The sequence below is a fragment of the Homalodisca vitripennis genome, chromosome X (assembly GCF_021130785.1).
Source record: "Homalodisca vitripennis isolate AUS2020 chromosome X, UT_GWSS_2.1, whole genome shotgun sequence".
Lineage (NCBI taxonomy): Eukaryota > Metazoa > Arthropoda > Insecta > Hemiptera > Cicadellidae > Homalodisca > Homalodisca vitripennis.
The window spans coordinates 142,016,032-142,031,064 of NC_060215.1; the positions used below are offsets into that span (position 1 = coordinate 142,016,032).

A 15,033-nucleotide genomic window follows, 5' to 3' on the forward strand; every position below is an offset into this window, starting at 1 on the left:
GAAGTTTTATCATTATCAATATATCAACTATCAGTGAGCCAACACATGATAATGTTCACTGACAGAAGTCATTTAGTGAAATAACTACTACTGTACCATCATAATGTGAACTTCATGCCTAAATGCCTTAAAAATCTATTTTAATCACTAATTAGAAAAAAACTACCCCAATACTTTTTTAAACCCCTAACGGTTGCAATTTCAAAAACCCCTCCGAGGTTCATACTTACGAGCCACCACTGCATTAACCTACGCTAAGTGGACGTTCTGTCCAAATTATTGAGAAGTCAACGATAAAAAAATAGAACAATAGGAAACAAAGAATTTTCAACATTACACAAGAGTACAACAGTTTAATATAAATTTATGTAATAAACAAAAAAGGCTTAATATAAATTTATGTATTGAACAAAATAGATTTAATATAAATTTATTTAATAAACAAACTGGTAACATAACAAAAGTCATTCAATCAAGTACATCAAACCATCCATAAAAGCAAAACATGCATACATACAACTGATGATCAACATTGCATTTTTTACATATTAACAATTTGAAGAATAATGTAATAAGAACATATATATGAATTAAATTGAACCAAAGGCACCAATAATGTTTTTCTACAAATTTAAAAAAAGAAACCAAATATGACTATGATACAAATATGATGCTTATTGATGTTATGATGGTATTATCACAGATTATTTCTACTATAATTTATAATGTAGGATACAAATAATCTTATAAAATATTATACCAAGAAATCAAGAATAGCTTGCATTTAAATTAACATTTGAAGTAATTGGTTTACAAAATTAACTGGTCAACAGGATTCATTATCATTTCAATAACCGAGTCATATCTTTGTTCTGGCGCTGAAGAGTGATATCCGCCCGCTCTGTCTTGCTAATTATGTTCTCTACAAGATCATTTTGTGAGTCAATTTCCTCTCCGAGTCCATAGGCCAAACCTGAAAGCAACAGCAAATATAGTAACTGCAATAAATACAAGTAATAATGTAAATTAAATGTTCTTCTATCTTGAATTAATACTCGATAATGACTCATACCTTTCAGTCTAGTGATGGAGTGAACCATTTCATTGAGGTTCTCGTTGATTTGCTTTTCGGGATCATTCTTGTCGGCATAACTGGAACTCGGTTCCTCCACGAGTCCTCTCACACGCAACCCTGTCAATCATAATAATATAAATGTGGTAACAACACATCATAAATAAATAAATCAATTTAATCCTATACATTTTAAAAATAAAGTCAATACGCACGGTTAACATAAACTGAAAAGCTGAATACGGAAAAAACCTTGCATTATATGAGGGCTGTCTGAAAAGTATTTAATATTTAGTGATTACTCCTTATCTACAATCTACTGTACAAGATTCAGAAGGCTATCTCTGTACGCTCCTGCTTGGACCAAGAATAGCTCTCATTCATACCTTCAATAAGCCAAATGCCAGTCAGTGTTCATTGTGCGTGATTCTCAAGCCGTGATTCGGTTAAAAGTGATTCACACTCAATCAGCCTTAATCAATTCCCAAAAATATTAAACAGTCATATCAAAGCAGACAATCACTAAACAGTGTGTGAGTTGGAGGAAGATTTGGACATTCCAAAATAAAACATTATACTTGAAATTCTGTCAGAGGATTTGGGGTTGAAGTGGTTCCAAATTTTGTCCCAAAATTGCTCACCAAAGGTCAAAAAGAGCAGTGTTTTGAAGTCGCACAAGACTTGTACAACACCATGACCATTGACCCTCAATAAAGTGATCACCGGCGATGAGACATGGGTTTAAGCTATGATCCCAAAATAAAAGCCCACTCATCAGCCTGGGTAAAACCTGGAACTTACTGAAAAAAGTTCGGCAAGTTCAGAGCAAAATGAAAATCATGATGACAGTGTTTTTAGATTAAATAGACATAGTGCACTTTGAATACATCCAGAAGGCCACATTATCACCAAGGAGTACTAGCGTAAAGTTTTGAAACATCTTAGGGGTGCGGTGCAGTGAAAACATCCTGAATTGTGGGCCAGTGGAGACTCTACCAAGATAATGCACAACTAATTCCTCTTACACGATTCAACAGTTTTTTGCCAAGCACTACACCAGTCAAGTGCCACATCCTCCGTACACTCCTGATATAGCACCTTGCGACTTCTGGCTGTTCCCAAAATTTAAATTCCTGCTCAAAGGAAACAACCAGGTTTTAAGCAGTTGAAAAAGTCAAACTGAATGCGACGGAGGGTAATGGTGATCTGGAGGACGGACTTTACAACTTGTTTCTCAAAGTGTGATTGATCGAAACAGGCTAAACTGTAGAACTGTGATTGGATCCTGTATCACAACCTACCAGCTCATTAACCAAATCTTATACAGCACTTTTTAGCGGAACACAATATCAAATCTATTTATACAGCTCTTTACATATTCCTGACAGCTTCATGAGGTTTCTGACTATTCCCAAAATTGTAAATTCCCCTGAAAAAGATAAGATTTAGGCATATAGAACAAATCAGACAAAATCCAAAGCGAGTTGTCTCGGTTATTTGGTCATTCCCAAAAATTAGTTCACGGAATGTTTCTGGAAAAGGTAATCAAATGTAGTGGTTTGACTCTGAAGGGAAATGAGTTGTGGTTGTCGTCAAGTAACTCATATGCTTGCCAAAAATCAAGCTCGGATACTTTTTAAACATGCCTTATCATTATTTCAAATTTGCATGTGTTCTATGTAATAAGATTATAAAGTTGGAAGTTTATGCACAGTAAATTATTTCCGACTGTCGGCAATGGGATAGATTACAGGTCCCCTGATACATGGTTATCAGCACAACTGACACCGAGACAGACCATCAGTCCCCTGAGTCAACGCAACTAACAGAACACCAGTCCTCTTTCCTTTCTGATAAGTGTTATTTTAAACATTGTGACACCAGAAAAATTCTTCACTGATATGCTGTACAACTCTAATTATGATTTACCAAGCATTCTTACAATGTGCTTGTAAATACCATGTAGATAACTTCCCTGATTGTAATGGTATTTTGAAAGTCCGAATGGTTTTACATGTTCTTACCATATACAGGGTGACACAGACCATCATCCTAGAATATAAAGTGTGATCCAATTTTTATGTACTCTGAAGGGATATTGGAAACTAAGAGATACAGCAAAGATTAAAAGGACAAAGTTGTACGTAATAACAAGACAAACAAATTGCACATAGTGGAATCAGCTGTTTAGTTAAAAATAGAAATAATATAACAAGATCAGTCTAAAAATGGCTGACATTTTTGTGATTGATTAGCACGATATCATGTTAGTTTTAAATTGTATCATATTTTATTATTTTATAAAAAACTAAAGAAGATTAAGGAAGATGAAGACCTTCTACACAACATTATTACCGGCGATGAATCATGGGTTTTCCAGTGCGACCCGAAAACAAAACGTAAAAGTTCAAAATGGCACAAGCAGGAGTCCACAGTGCAGCAAATTGTGCCACAGTGCAATTGTTGTGCAACAGCCACTGGCGAACTTTGGCTTGGCAACGTTACCTCACTCCCCCCAGACCTAGCTCCACCAGACTTTTTCTTGTTTCCGTGAATGAAAAGGAAGCTCAAAGGACATCTGTTCAACTCCATAGAGGCGGTTCAAGAGGTGACAACAAAGGTTCTCAACAGTATTCCGGAAACCGACTTCCAGAGGGATTTTGACAAGTGGCAGACGCGCTGAACTAAGTGTATGCAGGAGGAATGCATTTTGAAAATTATATTATTCAAGCAACAAACTGATACCTCTCAACTGTGACATGTTTGGCGCTCCCAGCTTGTGCAAGTGTATCTTTAAAGTAGCCGTGCTCACTTATGCATTAACAGATTTTGTTTTAAAAAAGTACCATTGGAATTGCTACAAAAATTTTAAAATCGGTAGTATCTTGTAAAATTTGCATAACCTATGTAAAACAGCTGACGTCTATCAAAAAACAAAATGTCTGCTGCTCCCAGCTTGTGCAAGCGTACTTTTAAAGTGGTTGTGCTTCCTTATGTATCGACTGATTTCGTTGAAACAAGTACCTTTTGGATTGTAATGAAATTTTACAAATAGTTGGTGTTTAGCAAAATTTTTAATTGCTTGTAGAATTCATAAAGTGCAAAATTCTACTGTTAGGTTAATTTTTTGCCTGAATTGGCAGGAACATGTATCCCTCTTTAGAGAGAAGAGTCGGTTTGGCTCCAATGAAAGACGTATGCAGGGTCCTGACAAACTGCATGACTCAAAAAGTCCTACATCTTGGAGAGCCTCAGTATCTTGGACACAAACTGTCGCATCGGTAAGAGATCACTCAAAGGAGCACCCGCCAAAACTGCAAACTTCACTTTCCCCAAGTACGTCTTCTGTTGGGAGAAGCTTCAGCTACTTTGTACAATGGCGCCCAACCATGTATAATGACCTCCCTCCTAACATTATTCAGACTTATGCTGCTAGCATCTTCGAAAAGAAAATTAAAAAGTTATACGACAGTAGCAACTAAGATGTTACTAAGGGAATGTCATATTAAGTAGCGAGTTAAAAAACAATAGTTTGTAGGTTTTAGAACTTGTACATATTATACTTACATAATTTTTATTTCTGTATTTAACTTGCCTCAAAATGTTTTTAAGTCCAGCGTTGTAACTGTTTTTATAATACCTGTTATAGTTTGTGTGTTGTTACGTATGTTATTATTAGGTATATACCATTTGACACAAGTTATTCCGAAAAACAGTTGAGTACTGAGAAACACTTGAAAAATAAATGCATTTTTATTTAAAGACTTATATGTGATTAAAAAATTAACCTAAATGAAACAGCCAAGCATGTTTGTTTGCTTAAGATTTAAGTTTGGGTTTTGCAAAGCCTCACAGACGTGTCAATGACAGCAGCTAAGCTTGATTCACTTGTACCTTTTTTTTAATATTTTTCTATAGTTTTAAGTTTATTAGAAAAACTGAGCACATCATGTATATGTTTCACCGACATTGCTAGACATCACACAGCAAATAAACAACAGCACAGACAGTCAAAACAACACTGATGCGAGCGAAACAAAGTGAGGTTATGTGTACAAATGGACATAAATATAGTGAAACACCTGAGCAGCTAGACTGCATACTCCTGCCGGCCGCTCGTGTTAGCAGTTTGACTGTTTGTGTAATGTCAGCATGTTGTGAATTTGGAATTTTGACTGTTTGTGTAATGTCAGCGTGTTGTGAATTTGGAATTTTGACTGTTTGTGTAATGTCAGCGTGCTATGATTTTGGAATTTTGACTGTTTGTGTAATGTCAGCGTGTTGTGAATTTGGAATTTACACTATCGTCTGAACCTTTCCGAATGACCGGGTTTCAGAGCTCCGCTACACTAAATAGAATACAATTTAGAACAAAATGTTATGCTCTCTAGGGGCCTAAATTACACACCAAATAAAAGAGTTAATAAAAAACAACTTACCAGGATGATCTTGAGATGATGATCCTGCAAAAGGTTTGGTTTTTTTCGACGGCATCTAACAGCATTGGACTGGATAAGGTCGATGAGGACTCACTTTTTGGCCTGGCACTCTGTGCCTCTCCAGTTTTTCCACTTAAATAGTTTTTGAAACTTCCAAAAGCACTCTGAAAAATGACAACTGCTTAAAAACTGCCCAAAAACTGAATTATTTACTAACCTCATTTTTAAAATTGAGCCTCAATGTAAATTTATAATGGTTGACTGTTGAGATGTTGGATACAAAAATATAACTTATCAACATTTGGATTGACAATTTGTAAACACTATTAGCCATGTTAGGGATTTTCTTAAATTATTAATGACAGCCTCATTGGGTTTTAATAATAAATTCAAGTTATTTTAAAATGCCTGATAAGATATACCAAGTTTTGTACAGACGTTATTGTAGTTTTAAAATGTAGATAGTAAAACTACTGCATACTTTGTTGTTGATTTTAATTATTTATAAATCAATTTTCATTAGCAATTTGCAGAAATTTCTCAAATAGAAAAATAGTTAAAAGAACCAAGTGGAAACATATCCCACTCCGGAGATTAACTTTTCTTTAGGGTAAATGACATTCATCTCAAAACAACATTAGAAATTCACAAGAAATCATAAAAATTTCCTAATTCCCAGTATGCAAGTAACTTACACCAGATATTCAGCACTGATAGTATAGAAGTAACATTTAACTGAACATTCACAGTGTTGTGAGTACAGAATCAACCCTAACACCAGATATTGTGTTGCAAGTAGAAGCAGCCCAACATAATATCAATGAATCTATGTACACAGTATCACATCCCAATAAAAAGTGATATATTCGTCTTGAACATGAGTATATTTATATAGTGTTAATCCATGGTCAAAGTACTAAATCTACAAGTATAAATATTCTATAACAATTCATATGCACAGTTTTTACTAGTACTGTAAACAGAGCTATAGAAAATTCATCCTACGAATAAATAGGTTTATTGATTAGTTTTTAAATTTTAGTTTCTTATTTAATACTACATAAATATTAATATAACAAAATAAACATTAAAAGTATTTTATAATGTATTGGTTTGTTTTTATAAAATTGTAACCTATGAAAAACAGATAATTTCACCTCCATATCTACGAGATGTATCTATTGTACCTATGAGATTAGAGAGATTTAGAATTTAATGTTTTATCTTTTGAAATTGAAATGTCGTTAGTAATAATACACTTACCACAAACTAAGAACATTTTTAGATGTACATACATTTTTTAAGTCCATGAAACCCTGTTTTATGTTTTAAAATGTAATCTAAATATATTGTTTTATGGTCCAAAAAAGCCTAGGTCAAAACTGATGTGAACATAAATACAACAATAGTAAATATACCTTAATGTTTTCTACTCAAAATAATAGGACATCTCCTGAACCATATAGATTAAGTAGTTATTTCTTTTTTAAATCTAATCTATGTATCCATGGCAACTTAAATTTTCATAAAGTATGAGACCAATAAAACATGATTTATTCTCCTTAATTAACTATGAATGAAACATTTTTAATGGATTTTCATATTATTAGCAATTCTAAATGTTATACAGTTAGTTTTTGTGTGTTTAAAGAAACTGTGATTTAAGGTAATTATAGATAATTGCTAATTCCACAAAAATGTATGAGGTCTGTTCAAAAAATATTGCAACTTTTAAATTTCTGCAGGTTACGTATATTCGTTTTTAAATTTTTGGTGGTGTTACATTGGTACACATGTCTCTGACTTATGCCAACAAGTTTGGCTATTTTGAATGTTCAGTTAATTGCTGACAGTTGATTTGCTTGAACATGTCATGGTTTGTCTTCAATTTGCATCTGTTCAAAAAAATGGATCAAAGAATCTGTATCAAATTTTGTCTTAAAAACAAAATTAAGTGCACGGACACATTCTGAATGTTGACTGTGGCTTATGGAGAAGCTACCTTGGACCGAAGGAACTTTACATCTGTGGTACAAAACGTTTTCAGAGGATTGAGAAGATGTGAACACCGAACAGCGTGCCGATCGCCTGAGCACGTAAAGAACTGACGAAAACATTGATAATGTAAAGAAAATAGTATTGGCCAATTGTCGAATCACTGTTAGAGAAGTTGCCGAGGACCTGAACATATTGACTGGCTCATGCCATTAGATTTTCACCAATAATTTGGGCATTGAGGTCGCCTTGAAAATCTTACCAAAATTGCTCAATTTCAACCAAAAACAGCAGCGCATTACCATTGCTAATGAGCTGTTGGACTCTGTCTTACAAATCCAAATTTGGTCCAGAGGGTCTTAACTGGAGACGAATTATGGATTTATGGTTGTGACGTAGAAACCAAAGCTCAATCTTCTCAATAGAAGCTGCCACACAAGCCACGACTGAAAAAAAAGCTCGCCTAGTTCGGTTGAATGTGAAAGTTTTGCTTACAGTTTATTTCGATTGTTGCAGGGGCATGGTGCATCATGAGTTTTTGCCACAGGGTGGAACTGTCAATAAATTATACTATCTGGATGTTATGGGCAATTTGCACGAAGCAATCCATCAGAAACACCCGGATTTATGGAAGAACATAAATTGGCTTTTGCACCACGATAACGTCCCTGCTCACACATTGTTACTTGTGCGTAATTTTTTTGCCAAAACCAACACACTAATAATGCCGCAGCCACCGTATTCCCCAGATCTGGCCCTCTGAGACTTTTTCTCGTTCAAATTTCGAGTTTGATCTAATATGATTGATGTTATTTTCAGATTTGAATAAAGACAGCAAGTAAATAAAGTTGAGTATAGGTCTTTTAGATCAACAAATGATTTATTATTTATATACTTCAGATATGTTATAAAGAGCTAAAGTCCCAAAATTGACCTTGTGGGACACCATATTTTACCAGCTATAGATTTGAGAAGACAATAATAGTTTATCTGTAATGAACTCTTTCAGCAGATAATCAGTTTAGATTAGTTATACAATGCTATGTTTTATAACATTTTTATGATTGATTTTGTACTTTAATTGTCATCTGCAATACATTAGTATTTTGTGTACATAAATGATTTGAACATATTGTACTTTTAAAATTACACAACTATGTAAAACTCTACAACTAAAGGAGAAATATGGTTTGAGATCCAGCATTGTTTCCATGGGACTTAAATCAAAATGGTAATTTCTACTGAAATCTCTGGATAGTGAAACTAAAGTAAATAAAACACAATTTAAAAAGATATCATACAAAATTATTTTGCATTTTCAACATAATTGGATATTATTACGCACTTGTTTTCATTTTTTTTATATAAAATACAAGATACCAGTATACTTTTAAATAGTTTTTAAAAATTAAAATATCTTTTCACTAACCTTGATGCCTTGGATATGTTTTTGACTGAATCGCAAGGTTGTGTTGATTTCATCTAAGCGTTTTTCAGTTCTTTCGAGTTGTTCTCTCTGTCGAAGAAGTTCCTGCAAAATAAATTTCTACATTTAATTTCATTTGATCTATATTAACATGTACTTGTTACACAACATTTTGCATGCAATCTTTTAGTAATTGCCAAATTGTAATCCTATTATAAACCTAGATTATACAGGGCATTTTATATGTATACAATTTATTTTAAAATGTATGAGGTGAATTAAGAAGCAATTTTCGAAAAGTAATATGTTCACTTTCTAAACATGTTTTAAAGGCTGTTTAAAGAAAGACATCACTGGTACGCTGGTGAGGCAGTTTACTCATGAGTTATCTGTAACCTCTTCATAGCAATCTGACTATGTGAACCAGAAAATTTTGATTAAACATACATTTAAAATTGGTGTAAGAAATAGGACTCATGGCAACTAATCTAGACCTAGTTTACAATAGACTTCTTTGTTGGTCTTACGTAAACAAAGAATGATAATAGTGGGAAAACATATCAGGTTAAATAAAATGGTGATATTAGATTGCATGGCGTAGTCTACTTCAAGGTTTAATCTTACCCTACATTTTTTATATATTCATAGTTTGACTTACTAACCTAAATGTAACAGTTTTAAAATTAACCTAAATAAGACATATTTTACACATTAAAAACAGAAAATACAGTCAATGCTGATTTAATAAACCCAACTTGAATCTAATAATTTTACTCGTGTCTCTATAAATATCAAAACAAACATTTGAATTGTAAAGTTTTCACAGACTTGCTAGAAGTGTACTACAGTTTTAAATACAGTCAATTATGAAATAAAAAAAAATTTATAGGGATCTTCACTTGATTTTAAAATTCAGGTATGAATGACTGAATTAATTATTAGTTTATATGGATACTTCATACCTGCGCCCTTGATTAAGGATCCGCTCATATTATAGTGTGTTTTAAATCCCTCAATGTATGTGCCACCTAGTAGCTAACGCTAGAAACACATGCTATCAGTGACCGGCGAGCAGTGCCAAGCGGATTATCGTAGAACTAGTGCAGCGCGTACAGTTAAGAACTAGTAAATGGTGGAGCGATGTTATCACACCCACGTGCACAGTTGCCATAACTGCTCGCCGCAATTATGAATCCTTCTGAGGCACAACCCTGCGTCCAGGCCCTTGCGGCCGTGTACCTGTCTTGATTATGAGCATGTTTGTAAAGATGCCGTAACATGAGATACCATTACCTGCACATGCGATTCAATACATTTCCTTAAACTTAATAACAATTTATCATTAAGAAATAAACCCTGGACCTCATTTTGCTCATTTTAGGAATCATAATCTTTATTTCTTTTTATTTACACATTAAAATATGAATAAAGAGCGACATGAGATGAATCCTGTAGGTGAACCTAATTTATATCTAATAAATCAACATCAACCAATTTCAAGCAGTCTTAATCTTAGGTCTAAGATAAAACTCAATTACCTCTTTATAAATTTTTATTTTTTACTTATAATATAATATACACAAACTTTACAAATCCTAATAATATTAAAAATTTGAAACTGGCTTTGTTTGTTTGTTTTTTTTTTCTAAGCAAACTATTCAACCGATTCTCATTAAACTTATCATAGATATTTTTAGCGTCTCTTGTATGAATATAGCCCAAATATTATTTCGAAAATCCCTCCAGGCTACGCCCACTGATCTCTAAACTAGTGAAAAAATCCCATCTTGGTCCCTAAAATTATGAAATTGAAAAAGCCTGCTTAGCTTAGTGTAAACAAATGTTCTATGTCAACGTTGTATTACAACAAAACTGTCATATTGAAGACTCTTAGGGTGGAAAAAAAAAATTGTAAAATAGTAGTATTATTATAACAATACTTTACCAATATAGTTTTTTTGGACGAGGATTTAGAAACCAAAGGTTTCATCATCAGGTGACTCCACAAGGTTTCAAAAAGCCTCATCCAAAAAATAAACTATTGGAAAAATATTGTTTTAATAACATTTACTACGGTACTGTTTTAAAACTATCAAATGTTTAATTAACTTAATTCCAATTTTAAAAATGTGTGTCAATTTATAGTCTCCAAGGTATAGAATAATGTTAAAAGTAAGCATTATTATTAATCCAACCTTTTTTTCAGATGATAAATTTGGAAATTTTAGGTACGGTAACTATATATTTTAACAAAGATTAAGTATGCAGTATTTGGTATGTTACTGTTTAGCTTTGGATAGCAGATTTTAAGGCCGTTATAAAACCAATCTTAATTGTTTTTAGGCATAAATGGGCTTCTTAGAACTGTGTATGTATGAACAAGTATATTTTGTTGAGGCAAACTCAACTTATGGCACTGGAGATATCCAAGACCGGAAATAGATCACTAGGGCTGGAAGTGATGCTTTTTGACCAGAGTAGGCTTCTGTTTGAATATATTTTCTTCATCTTGGGAGCAGCAAGGTCGACTGAACTATGTCACTGTAAATACCAGAGCTTGAAAGTGAATGTAAACGGCCGGAGGTTGACGGTTTTTTGACCTAAGTAGTTTTCGGAGACCTTTATATGTATACCTACATTTTCTTAATAGTTACATCAGGGCAGGAAAACCCAACAGTGGGATCAGAATTGTCATTTGTTCGAACTAGCAATACACAATCTTACACGTGCAAGTCCTGAAATAAGAACCAATAAACGTTATATTAACTTTTGAATCTCTTAATCAGACTGAATTAAAGTTATTAGATCTGTGCCTTATTCTGTTTGAAAACATCATAGGGCATCATCATATTACATCATGAATGCTTTAACTAAGAAGACTATGCCCTTTGACTTGAAAAATGCGTGCGGAGCCAAGTTTATTAATAAATGTATTAAAAACACCAACTCAAGAGTACTTTTACTATAGTTATTTCATACTATTTTAAAACCAAATTAATTTCTTTTACATATAAAAATATAGTATCTTCATATTAACATTTTAAAGCTTAAAACTTCATTCAAAATTTTATTCGAAGTAAAAACGTATTTGTAAATAAATTCCAAATTAAAATCATGTATTTCATAATTGACGTAAATGTTATTGTTTAGTTGCAATTATATTAATATTTATACATTAATGTCTAAGATTGAAAAGTAGCAAAACCATATTGTTCTTTGAGATATCTATTACGACATCTGGTCGGACACCTTGCTTTCAGTCCTTTAGATGGTCATGAAAATCGATGATTCGAATCATTCAATATTTTCATTATCGGACTGTGTTGGTGGCCGCTTATTATACTGCAGCCTTAGGATTCCTCATAAACATATATCCTAAATGTCTCCTGGAAGACTGAGTTAGCCTAGTTATACTGAATGTCTTGTCACCCTAACCCAAATTATCAGAAATCCATCGCAACTACGACAATTGTTAGTTAGTGGCAGATTTCTTGATCAGCCTGCATTTAGTACAGAAATGGATTATCCCTATAAAGGATCTTACCTCCGCTGTAGACACACCAATTTCTTCCGAATTTCTGAGAAGACTTAATGATCTTTGTGATGTCTGTACTATTCTTGACTGAATTTCTCTTTGGGTTTCCAAGCGTTGTTGATGAAGATCCTGTAGGTTATTACTATATGAACTCTGTCCATTATTAATCATATAACCTGATCTTCCAGAAGGAGGGTGTCTTAAAAATTCCTCATCATCTACGTCATCCTCTACTGAAAATAGTGAAGACTTTGTATTGCTTAGATACTGAGATCCTGACATGTTCAGATGTTCTTTGTACCAAAATTCTCAGTAATCCAGCAGCTGAAATCGTGAAATATTTGTCTAAAGTCAATATTACACGGCACAATCAGACAGTTCGAAAAGTTAATCAAACAATTGCTTTCAAACGCACATTAAATTACGATATGTTAAGCAACTATTTAGTCACAACTATGACAACCACTAATCAGAATTACACAGTACTGTACAATACACTCAACACAGAATTTGACCCTACACAACGACAACTTTAACATTTTTTTACTGATTCTGTTAGTCAAGGCCTGCCACTATGACGACTCGACAAACTTTCAATCTTTTTTTACTTTTTCTTTATGACAAGCTTTGACTGTTCATCTACGAGTCGAAGGTGATCTCTGTGTTTACATTACTTGTTCAGTGCCCTTCATCTCTCACTCCTCATTACTTGTGCTGTATTAATTTTGTTATGTTGATTGGCCAAGTTATATAAGGTTGTAACCACTACTTTATCAGTAAAGAAATAGCTATATTTATAAAAACGTATGGGTGGTTTAAGATTATATAGCTGTTTCTAACGTTTGTTTACATACACAGCTGAAGATTTTAAAGGAAAACAATTCTTTCCTGACAAGGAAAAAAGAGTATACCAAATTTTCAGTTACAGCTTACATATCGAAAATTGTGCCTCAGATATTAAGAGCATGTTACCCCAGTTTTTTAGCAGTTGCCATTCATTAATTTCAAGAGCTAGTAATTCCATACTCTTTCTACTGTAAATTCAATAATCAAAACAAAAACCTCCTGTATATATGTCCGATAATTTTAAGTGAATATTAGTAAAGTCCCAAAAAGAAGCCTAAAACATAAGCTCCTCAACTTAATCGGGGAAATCTAAATATTTTACTAAGGGAATTAATTAAGGATTAAATACAAAAGATACCACAAGAAAAATCGTCTAGTTATTCTTGAAAAGGCTAAATGGTGTTATATAAAATAGAGAATTGATGTGATATAATGGATAAATTAACATAATCAAAAACTTATAAAAAAAACAAATAAACATAATTCACTCGCGTAAAATAGCAAGCAATTTTAATAAAAGCTTTTCCAATGAAACGCGTGGGATATAAAGGTAAGTGATAAGAACGAATGCCATTACTTTATTTACAAATAAAATACGTATTGCTCTAATCCAGGCAACCTGGTTAAGCAAGTTGGATAGGTTAAATGACAGTAACTACAACATTGCTAGATTAGAAAGGGTGATGTTTATGGAGGTGTTATGTGCAAAATACATAAATCACTAATTTCTGTCCAATCTCCATAAATGAACAGACAATCTTATTAAGAAAGGAACAAAACCTTCGCAAACTTACTGCCCAAAATACCATAAATGAATTAGGAGTAAATCTTATATTCTTCTCTTGTGAACTTCTATATTTCAAATGTATGTTGTTAAATCAACATCATTCAAAAAAACCAAATGTAAAATTTACCTTAAGTAATAATTTTGTATCGAACAAACAAAATTTAAAATCCCGTTAAATAAAAATTCTGTTAAAAACAAAGTTAAAAATCTATAACCATGGATGTAAGCCCTTTTAAAAGGAATATACAAGTAACATCTGTTAAAAATGTACGTAAAATATTTTCAAAGTGAATAACAAGTCTATTCATTTAATTATATCCTCTTACAAAATTTCAAATTAGAACAGTTTATCAACGAATCTATACTATAACACATTCTAATTATAAAATTGGATAAACGTGAAGAAAATGTATTGACAATTATGATAAAATTTACTATTTTGTTGTAGTAACAAAGTTTTTATAAATAGTTACCTAATAAATATTCATAAAGACACTGTATTTATTGAAAAATTTGGTCTTTATATAAAAATCCTTAATTATAATGTTATGTAACCAGGGTGTTCACAAAAGGGTGTCACAAACTTCTATGGCGGATAGAACTCAATATTTAAAACAAAAATGACATATTAACATAGGTCAAGAAATGTCTTGCCGCTACTTTGTATTTGTATTTTGTACAAAAACATTATTATCTCTAAAACTAGTTAAAGCTAAAGAAACCAAATTTGGCACACAGATTTAAATAGTTAACAGAAAAACTACAAAAATGATTATGTTATTTTCTTTAATATTAACAAAATAGCGTATGTTGACTAATTTTAAAGCCAAATAATATAGAAATTATATATATATATATATATATATATATATATATATATATATATATATATATCTTTTATGTTGTAAAAATCGAAATTTAAAATTCTGTTGA

General features: G+C 32.4%; 1 protein-coding gene across 1 annotated transcript; it reads right to left on the bottom strand.

Annotated features, from left to right (window-relative positions):
• Positions 1 to 333: 333 nt before the first annotated feature.
• On the bottom strand, positions 334 to 13,020 carry LOC124369938 (synaptosomal-associated protein 29). Its single transcript, XM_046828139.1, is given in 6 exon segments — positions 334 to 973; positions 1,073 to 1,192; positions 5,512 to 5,528; positions 5,530 to 5,675; positions 8,936 to 9,037; positions 12,477 to 13,020. Coding segments are annotated over 6 exon segments (789 nt in total). The 5' UTR covers positions 12,750 to 13,020; the 3' UTR covers positions 334 to 842.
• Positions 13,021 to 15,033: the final 2,013 nt, after the last annotated feature.